Source organism: Diachasma alloeum, unplaced genomic scaffold (genome assembly GCF_001412515.2).
Source record: "Diachasma alloeum isolate Michigan unplaced genomic scaffold, Dall2.0 Dall_scaffold_00364, whole genome shotgun sequence".
Lineage (NCBI taxonomy): Eukaryota > Metazoa > Arthropoda > Insecta > Hymenoptera > Braconidae > Diachasma > Diachasma alloeum.
The window spans coordinates 114,724-128,762 of record NW_021680503.1 but is presented as its reverse complement, the minus strand read 5'-3'; the positions used below and the strand labels follow the sequence as shown (position 1 = coordinate 128,762).

At 38.2% G+C, this 14,039-nt stretch overlaps 3 protein-coding genes across 6 annotated transcripts in view; 1 reads left to right on the top strand and 2 right to left on the bottom strand.

The window, feature by feature from the left end:
- The window catches only part of LOC107041409 (alanine aminotransferase 1), a 12,467-nt gene extending 8,011 nt beyond the window's left edge, over positions 1–4,456 (top strand). For all 4 annotated transcript variants that reach the window (XM_015261971.2, XM_015261972.2, XM_015261970.2 and 1 more), the window contains 2 exons: positions 1,895–2,224; positions 3,132–4,456. In XM_015261971.2, coding sequence (XP_015117457.1) covers positions 1,895–2,224; positions 3,132–4,124 — 1,323 coding nt within the window. In that variant the 3' untranslated portion in view covers positions 4,125–4,456. The remainder of the gene's footprint in view (positions 1–1,894; positions 2,225–3,131) is intronic.
- LOC107041408 (cysteine sulfinic acid decarboxylase) lies at positions 4,440–7,848 on the bottom strand. Its single transcript, XM_015261968.1, has 2 exons — positions 7,549–7,848; positions 4,440–5,996 (listed from the first exon to the last, which is right to left on the bottom strand). Exons 1-2 carry the CDS (start codon positions 7,807–7,809, stop codon positions 4,620–4,622), a joined length of 1,638 nt encoding a protein of 545 aa, XP_015117454.1. The 5' UTR covers positions 7,810–7,848; the 3' UTR covers positions 4,440–4,619.
- A 2,500-nt stretch (positions 7,849–10,348) lies between these two features.
- On the bottom strand, positions 10,349–13,472 carry LOC107041376 (brain protein I3). Its single transcript, XM_015261900.2, has 3 exons — positions 13,296–13,472; positions 13,007–13,158; positions 10,349–11,436 (listed from the first exon to the last, which is right to left on the bottom strand). Exons 1-3 carry the CDS (start codon positions 13,363–13,365, stop codon positions 11,305–11,307), a joined length of 354 nt encoding a protein of 117 aa, XP_015117386.1. The 5' UTR covers positions 13,366–13,472; the 3' UTR covers positions 10,349–11,304.
- Positions 13,473–14,039: the final 567 nt, after the last annotated feature.

Here is a 14,039-nt window from a genome sequence, read left to right as displayed (position 1 = left end):
AACAGCAACAATCATGTTGAAAAAGTTTCCGGTCAACGTATTATTACATGTTACTAGACGGAGTAACGGCGGATAATCTGGGGAGTTGCTCTCTAGCAACAATCACAGCAACAATCACCTTGAGTTCTTGGTTCAAATCCAAGTCGTGACATTTTTTGTTACCTCAGTCATTCATCCTTTATTTTTCCAGCCAGAATTGAAGGTCGCGGGTTCAAAACCCGACAGAATTTTTAGTTTTTTTTTAATCAGTTGATCTCCTCGTCATCAAGATTTGATCAATAATCATCCAACAATAATCTCTCCCTTTGCGTTTGTCCTTGTTATCTCTAACCAAAATAAGAGCTTCTTCCAGTGTTATGATTCCGCTTTAGGCTGAATCACAAGTGTCACGGTGGCGAAATTGGCTAACGCGTCTGGTTGGATATGTTGAAAAAATTTCCGGTCAACGTACTTACGTATTTACGTATTTATACATGTTACTAGACGGAGTAACGGCGGATAATCTGGGGAGTAGCTCTCTTACACTTTAAAGGGACTTTTCAACAGCAACAATCATGTTGAAAAAATTTCCGGTCAACGTACTTACGTATTTACGTATTTATACATGTTACTAGACGGAGTAACGGCGGATAATCTGGGGAGTAGCTCTCTTACACTTTAAAGGGACTTTTCAACAGCAACAATCACCAGGAGTTCTTGGTTCAAATCCAAGTCGTGACAATTTTTTGTTGCCCCAGTCCATCATTTTCCCTTTCCAAATCAAACATCCCGAGTTCAAATCCCTTCATGTTTGTTAATTTTTTTTATCTTCAACTTGATAATATTTGTTTGAAGGAGACAAAGTCTACCCGTGGCAGCGTTTATTCATTTTTTTTTCACAATTGACGTTATTAAGAGCATCCGGTTGTGATGTCAATATCCCCACCCCTCTATATTCTCACAATGCAAATGGCATTGGATTGTGTTCCCAGATGTATCACATGTACACAATTGAATACAGCCGCATAAACAATTATGAACTATCTGGTGTCAATATAAAGAACGAAAATTCTTAATAAAAATCATCAAAATAGATTAATCAAGACGATGCGCAATAAATATTATTAAATATTTTCACAGCTAGGGGGTTTTGATGATTATTTTTCTATAAATTTGATCGGGATGAAGTGGTGGAATGCGCTGCGAAAAAAAATATCGTGGAGAGTCGGGCAAAATGGGACGTTTCGTGATCTTCTCTAATTGTCAATATCTTCACTTATAAATGAAGATATTGACGGTTGGAAAAGATCTCAAAACCTCCCATTCTGCCTGACCCTCCCCTAATTCTGCGAATTAAATTTGTTTCAGACAAACAAATGCCCAAAATTTTAATACAAAAGCTCCCTATGAATTCTTGTCTGAAACATATAATTGCTTGGCAGAATTATATTTTTTTCTTACTGTGGAAATTCCTCGTATTTTGTTTATGACTCTCTCTCCCGAGATCGAGTGTTACCGAGATAATTACGAATTGATCACTTCGCCACTGAAGTTATCTGTCTTTAATTGTTTGTGACATTAATGTTAATTTAATTTATCGCGTTCCAAATATTCTACACTTGTAAATATCGGATATTTCCCACCCGTTTACTTGTATATACCATTATATTATCATTCGATGGAACCTAAATATGAATAATGAGAACAATAAAATTTTACTGATGAATGGAATAAAAAAATTTTGATTAATTTCGATGAATAAATAATTTTAATTCCATTTAATACCTGTTTCATTAATACTAATTTACAAAATTCTTTCCGAATTATGTCAGTAAATACTTTCATTATCCATAAATCTGCATCGAATTCTACTTGAATCAATAAAATGACCTGATGTGATGACCAATGATTCCAGGGGGCAAAGAAACCGTTCAAAGAGGTCATCAAAGCGAACATTGGAGACGCCCACGCGATGGGCCAGAAGCCCATCAAATTCCTGCGTCAGGTACTGGCCCTGAGTGTCTCCCCAGAGCTCCTAGACGACCCCCGGTACCCGGAGGACGCCAAACAACGCGCGAGGGAGATCCTTGCCGGGTGCAAGGGCTCCAGTGTTGGGTCTTACTCCGAGTCAGCTGGGATCGAGGTAATCAGGAGGCACGTGGCCAGGTACATTCAGGATCGCGATGGCATACCGGCTGATTACAAGAATATCGTGTTATCGAATGGTGCCTCAGACGGAATCAAGGTGATTAATCTCTCTATCAACCGTATCAGTAGATAACATTCTTTCAGAACAGTGCAATCTGTTGGATCGCTTTCTCGTCGAGGTAGAACAGAAAAAAATATGAATTCTCCTCAGTTTTCCAGACCTTAACGAAGCTAATGTGTGATAAATAATATGATGAATGTTCTGGAAACAATCTTTCTGTATTATAAGAATCAAAATCGAATCCTGGTGATGACAATTTGGTACTTGAAATTAAGTCTCCAAAATTAAGGGTTAGAAAGGTCAAAATAAGGGTCATAAGAGTCAGAATAAGCGTCGTAAGGGTTAGAAAAAGGGTTACGAGAGTCAAAATAATGGTCATGAGGGTCAGAATAAGGGTTACGAGGTTCAAATTAAGGCTCACAAGGATCCCAGCAAAAGGTCCAAATAAAGGTCAAATTAAAGCACATATGGGCAAGATAAGGGCCACAAGGGTCAGATTAAAGGTCAAAATAAGTGTGACAAGGGTCAGATTAAGAGTCTAAATAAGGATCACGAGGATCAGATTAAGGTCCACAAAGGTCAGATTAAGGATCCGAGTAAGCGTTAAAATACGGATCTATTTTATAAAAATCCAAATCGACTTCCGGTGATAAAAATTTGGTACTCGAAATTAAGATTCCAAAATTAAGGGTCAAGATAAAGATCACCAAAGGTATAATGAGAGTAATGAGTGTCAGATTAAGGGCTACGAGGATCAGAATAAGGATCATGGGGGTCATGTGGGGGCTGGCGAGCGTAGCGAGTAGGAGGCGTAGCCCCCTACTTTGATGATAAAATAGAAAGAAATAGCAAAAGAGGTTTTTAATTATTCAAAAGCCAAATGAATGAAATGAATTTTTCGACAGACATCACCCCGAAGCCCTCAATCTTCTCATGTTTCCAGACCTTCCTGAAGCTCTTCAACGAAGAGATAAATGGCAAGCCCTCGGGTGTGATGATCCCCATCCCCCAGTACCCCCTCTACTCCGCAGCCCTAGCCGAATTCGGCCTCTGCCAGATCGGCTACTACCTCAACGAGGCCAACAGGTGGGCCCTGGACATAGCCGAGCTGGAGCGTGCCTACACGGAGTCCAAGAAGTCCTGCAACCCTCGAGTCCTCGTAGTAATCAACCCAGGCAATCCAACAGGCCAAGTTCTCACCCGTTCCAACATCGAGGACATCATAAAATTCGCCCACAAGAACCACCTCTTCATCCTGGCTGACGAGGTCTACCAGGACAACGTTTACGACAAAGACAGTGCCTTCCACGCCTTCAAGAAGGTGATGATGGAGATGGGTGAGCCTTACTCAAAACTCGAACTGGCGTCCTTCATGTCGATATCGAAAGGCTACATGGGCGAGTGCGGAATACGCGGGGGCTACGCTGAATACGTTAATATGGACCCAGAGGTGATGGCTATTCTCTCGAAGGCAATCTCTGCTATGTTGTGTCCAACAGTGCTCGGTCAGGTGGTGATGGACGTCGTGATGAACCCCCCGAGGCCGAACGAGCCTTCGTACAAGGAATTCGTGGAGCAGAAGACAGATGTCCTCAAGTCCCTGGCGGAGAGGTCAAGACTAGTTGTCGATACGCTGAACACAATTCCTGGGTACCACTGCAATCCTTCGATGGGAGCCATGTACGTCTTCCCCAGGCTCGATCTACCTCAGAAGGTTATTGATGCTGCTAAGGCCGAGGGGAAAGCCCCCGATGCCTTCTACGCTTTCAGACTGCTGGAGACCACGGGGATATGTGTCATCCCTGGGTCTGGATTTGGACAGAAACCTGGGACCTACCACTTCAGGACGACTATTCTACCGCAGGTCGACAAGATCAAGACGATGCTCAATAGTATCAAAGATTTTCACATAAAGTTCCTGAAGGAGTACAGCTAGGCCGCTCTGGAGATGATTTTTTTGGGGATTTGATCGGGGTGAAGTGGCTGGATGGAAATTCTCTGTATGAAGAGGTTTTATGAGATTACGAATTCATCACTTCGCCACTGAAATCATCTGCCATCTAATTGTTTGTGACATTAATGTTAATTTAGTTTATCGTATTTTGAGTATTCTACGCTTGTAAATGTTGGATATTTCGAGTCCCGTTTATTTGTATATACCAATGTATCATCGTTCGATGGAATCTAACTGTGAATAAAGAGAACAATAAAATTTTAATATTAACTGATGTATGAAATAAAGAGATGTTGATTAATTTCGATGAGTAATCAGTGTTTTTAATGTCGTTTAATACCTCTTTCATTAATACTAATTTACAAAATTCTTTTGGAATCATGTTAGCGCATACTTTTAATATCTACAACTGTACAGCGAATTCTTATTGAATAATTGATGGAGAAAAAAACCCCCATCGAAAATTATTTCCCCCTCCTACAGGTCCTCCGCGAGAGTCTCGAACTCCTCCACAAAGTACCTCATATCCCCCTCGGTAAGTCCCGAGCTCTGCAGCACCAGTCTAAAGAAATTCGGCAATCCATGAAGTGGTTGATAAGTCACCAGCATGGAGCCCTTCTTCACCATCCGCTCCTTGATAATCGGCGCAATCCTGTGCAGCTCCCGGTCCAGCGCCTCCCCCTTGAGCCCCCTCTTGGACTTCGGGACATACCAGAAGCAGACATTGGTGCACTGCGGCTCCTGCAGAAGCCTCCAGCCCTCTCTCCCCCTGATCAACCCCACGAAGAACCTCGACAGATGGAAAACCTTGTCCACGTGCATCTCAAATCCACTGGTTCCCTTCGCTTTCCACATAAACCAGAACTTGAGGACATCCGCCCTCCTTCCACACTGAATATGCTTGTCCCCAGAATCAAAGGAAGTGTCATAGAACTTGTCCTTCTGAAAGAGGTACGTCGCGCAGGAGCTGTGAGCTGACTGCAGGAGATTCTCGTGTCTCGTCAGGAGGGTGGAGCACTGCTGAGGTGCTGCCAGAAGCTTGTGAGGATTCCACGTGACGGAGTCAGCCAGTTCAATCCCTTCAAGAAGTCTTCTGTACTTGGACGACATGAGGGCGCCCCCTCCCCAGGCGGCGTCCACGTGCATCCACATGTCGTACTTCTTGCAGACGTCGTGAATCCGTCTGAGGGGATCGTAACTCCCGAGGACAGTTGTTCCCGAAGTGGCCGACACCATCAGGGGAGTCCCCCCCTTCTCCAGACACGCCTTGACCTTGGCCTTCAGGTCTTCAGGGCACATCTTCCCCCGGGTGTCAACCTTCACCTCGTGAACGTTGTTCGTCCCGATCCCCAGGAAGGCGGCGAGTTTCTTTATGGAGTAGTGAGCGTCCTCGGACGTGAAAACGACTAATCTCTGCGATCCGGAGAGTCCCGTTTCCTTCAGTCTGGGGTATTTGTGGTGTCGAGCCAGGTTTATGGCGTAGCCGTTCGCCATTGACCCCCCCGGGCAGAATATCCCGTCCCCCTTTCCCTCTGTCCAGCCCACGATCTTCCGCATTTCCCGCAGGACCTCATTCTCCATCACGGAAAACACCGGGGAGACCTCGTATGTGTAGACCGATGGGTTCAAAGCGTCTGTCAGCCATTGCCCAGCAAGACCGTAGGGGTCGACACTTGAGAACAACTGATTGACAAATTTGGGATTCCCCGTTTTGACGCTGTACTTGACGACTCCGCGCGCCAAATTCAACAGCGCCTCGTGGCTGATGCCAGATTTTTCCAGGCGGAGGTCTATCGTGGAGGGGAGCCTCTCTGGATCCACCCAGTCCACGACCTTGGTCTTGCGCGAGGTGCCCTGGATACCGTGGGATAGAAGTTGTTAATCATAGTGATCGTTTGACAAGATGCTGGGTGCAATCTAGGGGGAATTTCGAAATGGATAATTATGCGTGGAGACTGGAGGCGTTCGGTATTTAAATTGTTGGTGGTTTGCGTAATTTTACGAAGGCTGGGGTTTGATGATACAAAAAAGGTTTTATGGTGGTTTTTATGGGTTGTCGAGACTTACAGGGATTTGCGGAAACTCATGGTTACATTGATGGAGTGATTCATTTATTAGAAAACGAGATTTGTGAAGTATTAATACTAATTAACGAATGGTAGAGTTGAATGTGAACAAATAAATATTCGTTAATAGTTAAGGAATGATTCACTAGGAAGGTGAAAGTCGAGGCAAACAAGGCTCCTCAAATATGCATTTGTTGGCTAGTAACGAATGAACATTTAGTGAGACCGAGTAGTCTTGCCTCCAACCAAATCCATTTGTTAACGATAACTCATCCTTTCTATCAGTGGACTTTTAGATGAATATCTTCTCAGATTTTAATGAAAATTTCGAAATTCTAGGAAAATAACGGAATTTTTGAAAGAAAAAAAAGGTTTGGAGAGAATTTTATTTTAGACATTATGCAATTTCAATTAGCGAAGTGAATTTTATTTTAAACATTATGCCGTTTTTGGATCGATTTTTTAGCGAAAAATTCAATGGAGCTTCATATTTCTACACCAATTATTGTTTAAAAATGTTTTTACTGAAATTTTTATTCGCAAATTCTACTTTGTTTCGTTGTATTTTTTTCTCATTACAAAATCCAAAAGGAAAACTTCAATCCCAAGAATTCTTATAAAATAATTCTCAATAGGATAAATTGTATAGAAAAATCAACACCTATTATTCTCTTCTTATTGAATAGAAATGTCAATCGAAATCGACGCAACATTGAATCCATTTTTCAAAATGATTCCAATGGAATTCGAATGAAAATCCAATACAATTCTTAGAGTTTTTGAATTAAAATTCAGTAAAATTTCTTGAAGGCAACAAATAAAATTTTTTCGATAGAAAAACTACGGATGTTCATTTTGCGGTATGAATTATTCGTTCAATATTTTCCAACAGAAATTTTTGCGCACAAGCTATCTAATTTTTTTTTCGCTGTTTTTGTTCGTTTCTCACAACAAAATTTAAAGGAAAAACATCTATCTCAAGCATTCTTATAGAAAAATCAACATCTATTAACTTTTTCTTACAAATAAAAATTACGATTGAAATCCACGCAAAATCGATTTAAATTTTCAAAAGAATTCCAATAGAATTCATATACTTCCAATCATATGTCATATTATTCACATACTTTTCCAATAAAAATTCAATAGAATTTTTTCAACAAAAAAAATGAATTCTTTCATCCATAATTTCACCGGAATTCCAAAAAATCACCAAAAACTGATGTCTAAATCCAATTTTCTTCCAAACCAGTCTTCTGGGAAAATCTTCCTGAACGAAAGCAACCCATTCATAAACCTCGACCCATTTCATCACTTCACTCCACAAGTAATGTACTCACATCAAAAACCGCGTCCTGGAGAACAATTTCGAAGAAATCTCTGAGAAATTTTTCGTGTTTCACTCTGGTCGGAGTGCTTTCGAACTGTCCAGAGAGCTCTTCATTCACGTATTCCTTGATACAACAGTCCATGACGCCTCTCTGACCATCCCCAGACAAACCCTTATGAAAACTCCCCGAGAGGCCAGTGGACACGTCGTTGATATCCTCGACGCAGGCCGGCCCTAGGGTATCACAGTACGTGTCCTCGTTCACTGGCATCTCGACAGCGCGCTACAACTGGAGTGTAATCGTCAACCGCAGCGTTCTTTATACGCTAAAAAGTATCTCATCAAGGACGTGAGACCCCCGCCAATATTTCTATCCGCGATAGAGCGTTCATCTAGCCCGAACGTTTCAATCGTAATTCATGTCCCCGGAAATCCAAGAGCTTTGGAGAAAATTATTTACGTCAACGGACTTTCCTCATGACTTCTCCGTCTTGATTCATCAAGTTTTAAGCAGACAGAACTATGTTAATTCCAAATTTTGTTTCCTCGTTATAAAATTAAAATTAGTTGTCTTCAAAATGGTGTATTTATGCGCGGATTTCGCAGAGAATAGACTAAATTTGTGAATTTTGTTATTATAATTTATTTATTTATCATAAATTTATTGAAAAGTAACAAAAACCTATTCATTCCAAAGATATTTTCGGAATAATCTGCAAAGAATAGAAATGAAAACAAACAGACTGAAAAAATTCCGTAAAGAGTAATTTCCAAATATCTTTTGAATCATCAGGATTAGAGAAAAATGTCTAAAAACCTTTTTCGTTGGGCGTGAAATTCTCTACAAAAAAGGTAATTTGACATTTTTCTCTAAACCCACTCGTTTCGAAGGAATTAACGACTAAATGGTACAGCAGTCGAAATGTCCTCGGGACACTAAACAAAATCATTGAATGACTTCCACGAGGTCATTCTCACCCGGAAAATTACTAACCGGCATCCTAGTCCGACTTCGCATCACAAAGGTCATACCGGGAAATAATTAAACTTCACGAGTTATTACAGTTAAGGAAAGACGAATGACGAGAAATATATAATTGAGGAAAACTTCCCAGAGGCTCTCATGGTCCGATGATTTCGATAGAAATTCGAGGGCTACCGATGACCTTGCAAAAGGCCTTCTAATAACACCTAGTGATTCGTTAATTTAATTATAAAAAAATATGATCTTTCATTGCTCTCCTGAACACGACTTCAATGCCTCAAGGAATTTGAAAGTATTCAATCATTAACGGCGTAATAAATCATTGAAAAATCCCCCTCGCAATGCGTTATGAGTTTTTTTTCCAATATTATGTGTTCAGCTTGGGTGATTAAATAATTCCATAAAATTTTCATTCATAAAAGTTGTTTGACTTTATAATATCAAAGGACAGACCTCATTTCCTCGATAATAACTTCAGATAAATCAACAATTTTCCATAATTCATTAATTCATCATCTGAATTATTCACTTGATTTTGTTGTTAAGCTGAGGATTGAGGAACAATGGGGGCAATTTTCAAATAATGAGTGGAGGGTGAATGAGGCTTAAGGTACTTCCGCAGTAAGTATACTTGGTGAAAATTTCGAAATGGTATAAAGTGGTAATATTTGGATCATATGTTGTTGACCACATTAAAAATATATTCCCAAAATTTCAAGTCTCTGGTCCACCCCATTTTTGAGATATGCATCGCCAAACATTCAATTTTTGTGTTTTTCCATTTTTGACGATGTATATTTCGAAAATGGGGTGGACAAGGTACTTGAAATTTTGGGAATAGTTTTTGAATGTGCTCAACAACATATGATCCAAATATTGCGTCTTTATACCATTTCGAAATTTTCACCAAGTATACTTACTGCGGAAGTTCCTTAATCAATTTCAATAGAGAACTTGCATGACTTCAGGAAATTTTTTCGACTTCAATAAAGCATTTTCCATTTGGAAATGATAGAAAATTGTTCTATAATTAATTATTAATTTTTAAAAATTGTACCCTTCATCTGTAATGCCGTCAGAAGGTATTATAGGCTCTCAACCAATCACAAGTGGTATTCCCACGAGCCTAACCTATTCTATATGTGCCTTAGCCAATCAGAAAGTAGAACTCCTCCCATTCGCCAATGGGACACATCTCCGAGTTTATAACGTCATCACTAAATGATTCGTTTTAAAAACGATCGATTGATTATTGTGGTCTACTTAGGATATAATTGACAAGATTCCTCTGCCTATTTACGTATTCATCCGCTAAATAAAATTTATAAATCGATAAGAAAAATTTTTCTAATTATATTTCACAGTATTTTTACGCGGATGAATCCCATAATCTTGTAATGGGACTCTTCTAATTTCAATAAAAAATTTGTATGACTTCAGGAGATTTTTTCCCGTTTACGACTCCAATAAAGCATTTTCTACTTGAAAATGAAAAAAAAAACTGTTCTATAATTAATTATCAATTTTTTAAAATTGTATACTTCATCTGTAATGGCGTCAGGTTTTATGGGCTCTCAACCAATCACGGGGGGTCTTCAGACGAGCCTAACCTATTCTATATGCGTCTTAGCCAATCAGAAAGTAAAACTCCCACTCGCCAATAGGAAACATCTCTGAATTTATGACGTCATCACTAAATAATTCGTTTTAAAAACGATTGACTGATTATTGCGGTCTATTTAGCCTACAATTGATAATATTTATCTCTCTATTTGGGTATTTATGCGCCACATAAAATGTACAAATGGGTAAAAGAATTAAAAAATCATATTCATACGAATTATTATTAACTGGGCAGTAAAATATTTATACAATGAAAGAATATCATCTCCTTACCCATCTAATCTCGATTACGAAAATTACTTTATCACATTCATTACGTACGCCCCGTACAGATTCAATAGTTGCATTCAGTCTACCAGTCATGTAGATTTTTTTTAAACATTCGTTCATTCAACTTTTATGTAATAAAAAATGACATAAGCTGCTTTTTTCATTCCGCAATGAAATTAATCAATGGAATATTTCCACTTCTGACAGGGAGAATGTTTACATTTCAATTATTATATCAGTTATTTCCACATGAATTCAAATATTTGACGTAAGAGAGCGTGAAAATTCCTGATCCATAACGATTAATTATTGAGGAAAAAAATTATATTGAATGAGTCTCACTACCTTGAAACTTATATCCGAGGAATTGGATTTAATTATACGCGGATGATTGTTGAGTGTAATTATTGGCCTGCACCCATGATAATTGTTCAACATCTTCGAAATTCCTAAGATGTTTTTCACGATATTATAAACTTTGTAAAACTAATGTAACAACTCAGTTGCAATAAAATTTTTATCTAAAGGATAACAAATACAACCACTAAACGTTTATGGTTTTTCATGAATATCTCAGAATCTGGAGGAGATACAAAAATTTTCGTCTCGACCTTTTTTGTAGCTCTGGTTTTTCCCCATAAAAAAGATTTTAACGAAAATTTTTGTATCTCTCTCAGATTCAGAGATATTCGCAGAAAACCGGGTGTGGAATTATGCTAATCTCGTTCTGAGACTTTGCTACATGATTAATTGCTCAACAACAGGAGACGATTGAGTGATTAGCAGAATCTGATAGTCTGACCTCTTGGTTATTGTCTCGAGTTGTTGAGTGCAACTCGCTAGATGCCCATTTTTTATTATTATTTAGAGAGGATTTACTCTGGAAAATTAGCCGAAATACGCGCCGCAGTGAGAACAACGTCGATTTTTCAGGAGTAGACAGCAGAGGATTCCCAGGGGGAAGAAGAATATCGCGCAAAAGATACCTAGGCACGTGTAATCGTCCTCGAGAACTCCGACCTGAAGGAAAATTATCAGAAGGATATAATTGAGACGTTGAAAAGTGCAGGCGCTGGGGAAATTTCGACATAATATCGCAAAACGAATTTCTCGCATAAAATTTATCATCTCATCATGCTCTCCACTCAAGAAATTATTTTTGTCATATATTATGACGATTTTTCTCTCACTGGGAGTTGGGGAAGTAGCGAGCGAGGGGAAGGGAAGAAAATGTAAAAACGCGAGAAAGGATGTATGTGAAAAATATAATATAATATAATATAATGTGGTGATATAATTGCGGAGAATGTCAAGGTCTTTAGATGAATTTCCGTAAACCCCTTCACTCTGGGAATATTCATGTAAGAATGAGTTCTCATTTCAAAAGACAAGTTCAGAATTCACAATTTCATTATTTTGTAAATATCTTCGGAGTGCAGTAATTGGAAAAAATTTGTGAACAAATGTTTTTTGGAGGAAATTTTAAGAGATACGAAAAATGGGCTGTAATAAATTCTTGTCAATCTCGTTAATCCGAAGGAATTCGCAAAATAATGAACTTGTGACTTTTTACTCGAAACGAAAAATGAAAAATTCACGATATTTTTTGTAAATATGTTCGGAGTGAAGAGGTTCACGAAAATTTATCAAAAGACCCTTTTCGTAGAAAATTTCAATCGCTACAAAAAATGTTCTCTAGTAAATTGTCGTAGACCTCCTCACTCTGAAGTTATTTTCGAAATAATGACCTGCCCTCTCCCTTCAAACGAAAAATGAGGAATTCACAGCGACATTTTTTGTACATATTTTCAGAGTGAAGCAATTGAAAAAAATTTTTCAAAAAATCATTTTTCTAGGAAGTTTCAAGGGCTATAGAAACCGTTCTATAATAAATTCTAGTAGACCTTCTCACTCCGAAGTTATTTTCAAAATAATGACCGTTGACCTCTCACTCCAAACGAAAAATGAGAAATTCTCAATGATATTTTGTCTAAATATTTTCGGAGTGAAGAGGTTCATGAAAATTTATCAAAAGACCTTTTTCGTAGAAAATTTTAACAACTACAAAAAACGTTCTCTAATAAATTCTCGTAGACCTCCTCACTCTGAAGTTATTTTCGAAATAATGACCTTCTGCCTTCTCTCTCCAATCGAAAAATGAGAAATTTACGACATTTGTTGTACATATTTTCGGAGTGAAGCAATTGACAAAAATTTTTCAAAAGATCATTTTTCTAGGAAATTTCAAGGGCTATAGAAACCGTTCTATAATAAATTCTCGTAGACCTTCTCACTCTGAAGCTATTTTCAAAAAATTGACCTTCTGACCTCTCACTCCAAACGAAAAATGAGAAATTCTCAACGATATTTTTTCTAAATATTTTCGGAGTGAAGAGGTACACAAATATTTATCAAGAGACCTTTTTCGTATAAAATTTCAAGAACTACAAAGAACGTTTTCTAATCAATTCTCGTACACCTCCTCACTTCGAAGTTATTCGCAAAATAGCGATCAAGAAATCCCATTTAATCTCTCTCCCACTTCCCCAAAGCCCGGATTCCCCGAACAATGAAAAAACTAAAAATTTACTCTGCAAGCAGGACAGGCTCCGACCAGTATAATCTCCGGCACAATGACAGTTGTTGTTGTTGTTGTTGTTCCATACGACGGCACCGATGAGCCCTGATAGGGAGCACCAGAGCTCGGATAATACCCAGGTGGTGGTTGCCACGAGGTATTGGCTAAATGTAAAAATTGAGAGTCAAGGAACAGTAACAATTCCCCCGAGTAATCCCGCAACAATCAAGAGCGAAAAAAAAGAGCGAAAGAGAACGAGTGACAATTGCACATAACCTAAGCCCGAGCATCTTAGTAATACCTTGAGGAGCAGTTGCTACAGAGTATGGAGGTGGTGGGTCGTCTTTTCTCATCAGTGGAGCACCCTCCATGGTCTCAGAATGCTCTCGACGATTCACTAGAAGGAACAACTAGAATTTTGATATTTAATTACAAAAACCCGATCAGCTGGTGGAACCGAGTGGAACGGGTTTGACATGCGCAGTTCTACCGAGAACTACAGTTTGCGATAACGGAGATGATTCAGATGTATCAACAATGGAGTTGATGAGTAAAAAAAAAATAATTTTGCGCCTTCAGAGAGCAAAATCATCTTGAATTCCGAATAAAAAAATTAAGATATTTTTTTATAATATTATTTTAGATTTTTGCCAACGAATAGAAGCTTTGTAGTCGTAATTATAAAAAAATGGAATGTTTGGAGTAAAATTCATGAAATCATTGGAAAATTCTAATTTTTTAAGATCGCAGCCAGTTTGAATAATGAATGATTCATTAAAAAAATTAATTTGTTTCCCAAAAATCATTTTTTTTAACGAAAAAAATTTAAAAAGAAATGAATAAAATTTTTTAAATATGAAACAATTCCCATTATTTGTTTAAAAAATGATTCTAGCAAAATTTAATTGTACAAAATAGTTACTCTTAAAAGTGAATTCATAAAATAATCGGAAACTTTGAAATTTTTGAAGATTACAATCTGTTTTATGAATAATTTATTTTTAAAATCCATTTGCTATCCTGAAAATGATTTCTTTGAAATAAA

What these genes read in the sequence shown, in the direction of transcription:
- LOC107041408 (XM_015261968.1), bottom strand. Translation starts at nt 7,809, where the DNA reads ATGCCAGTGAACGAGGACACGTACTGTGATACCCTAGGGCCGGCCTGC. An exon ending in TCCAGGACGCGGTTTTTGAT is followed by an intron (nt 5,997 to 7,548) that starts GTGAGTACATTA and finishes CACGGTATCCAG; the next exon opens with GGCACCTCGCGCAAGACCAA.
- LOC107041376 (XM_015261900.2), bottom strand. Translation starts at nt 13,365, where the DNA reads ATGGAGGGTGCTCCACTGATGAGAAAAGACGACCCACCACCTCCATAC. An exon ending in TGTAGCAACTGCTCCTCAAG is followed by an intron (nt 13,159 to 13,295) that starts GTATTACTAAGA and finishes TTTTACATTTAG; the next exon opens with CCAATACCTCGTGGCAACCA. An exon ending in GAGCCTGTCCTGCTTGCAGA is followed by an intron (nt 11,437 to 13,006) that starts GTAAATTTTTAG and finishes ATTTTCCTTCAG; the next exon opens with GTCGGAGTTCTCGAGGACGA.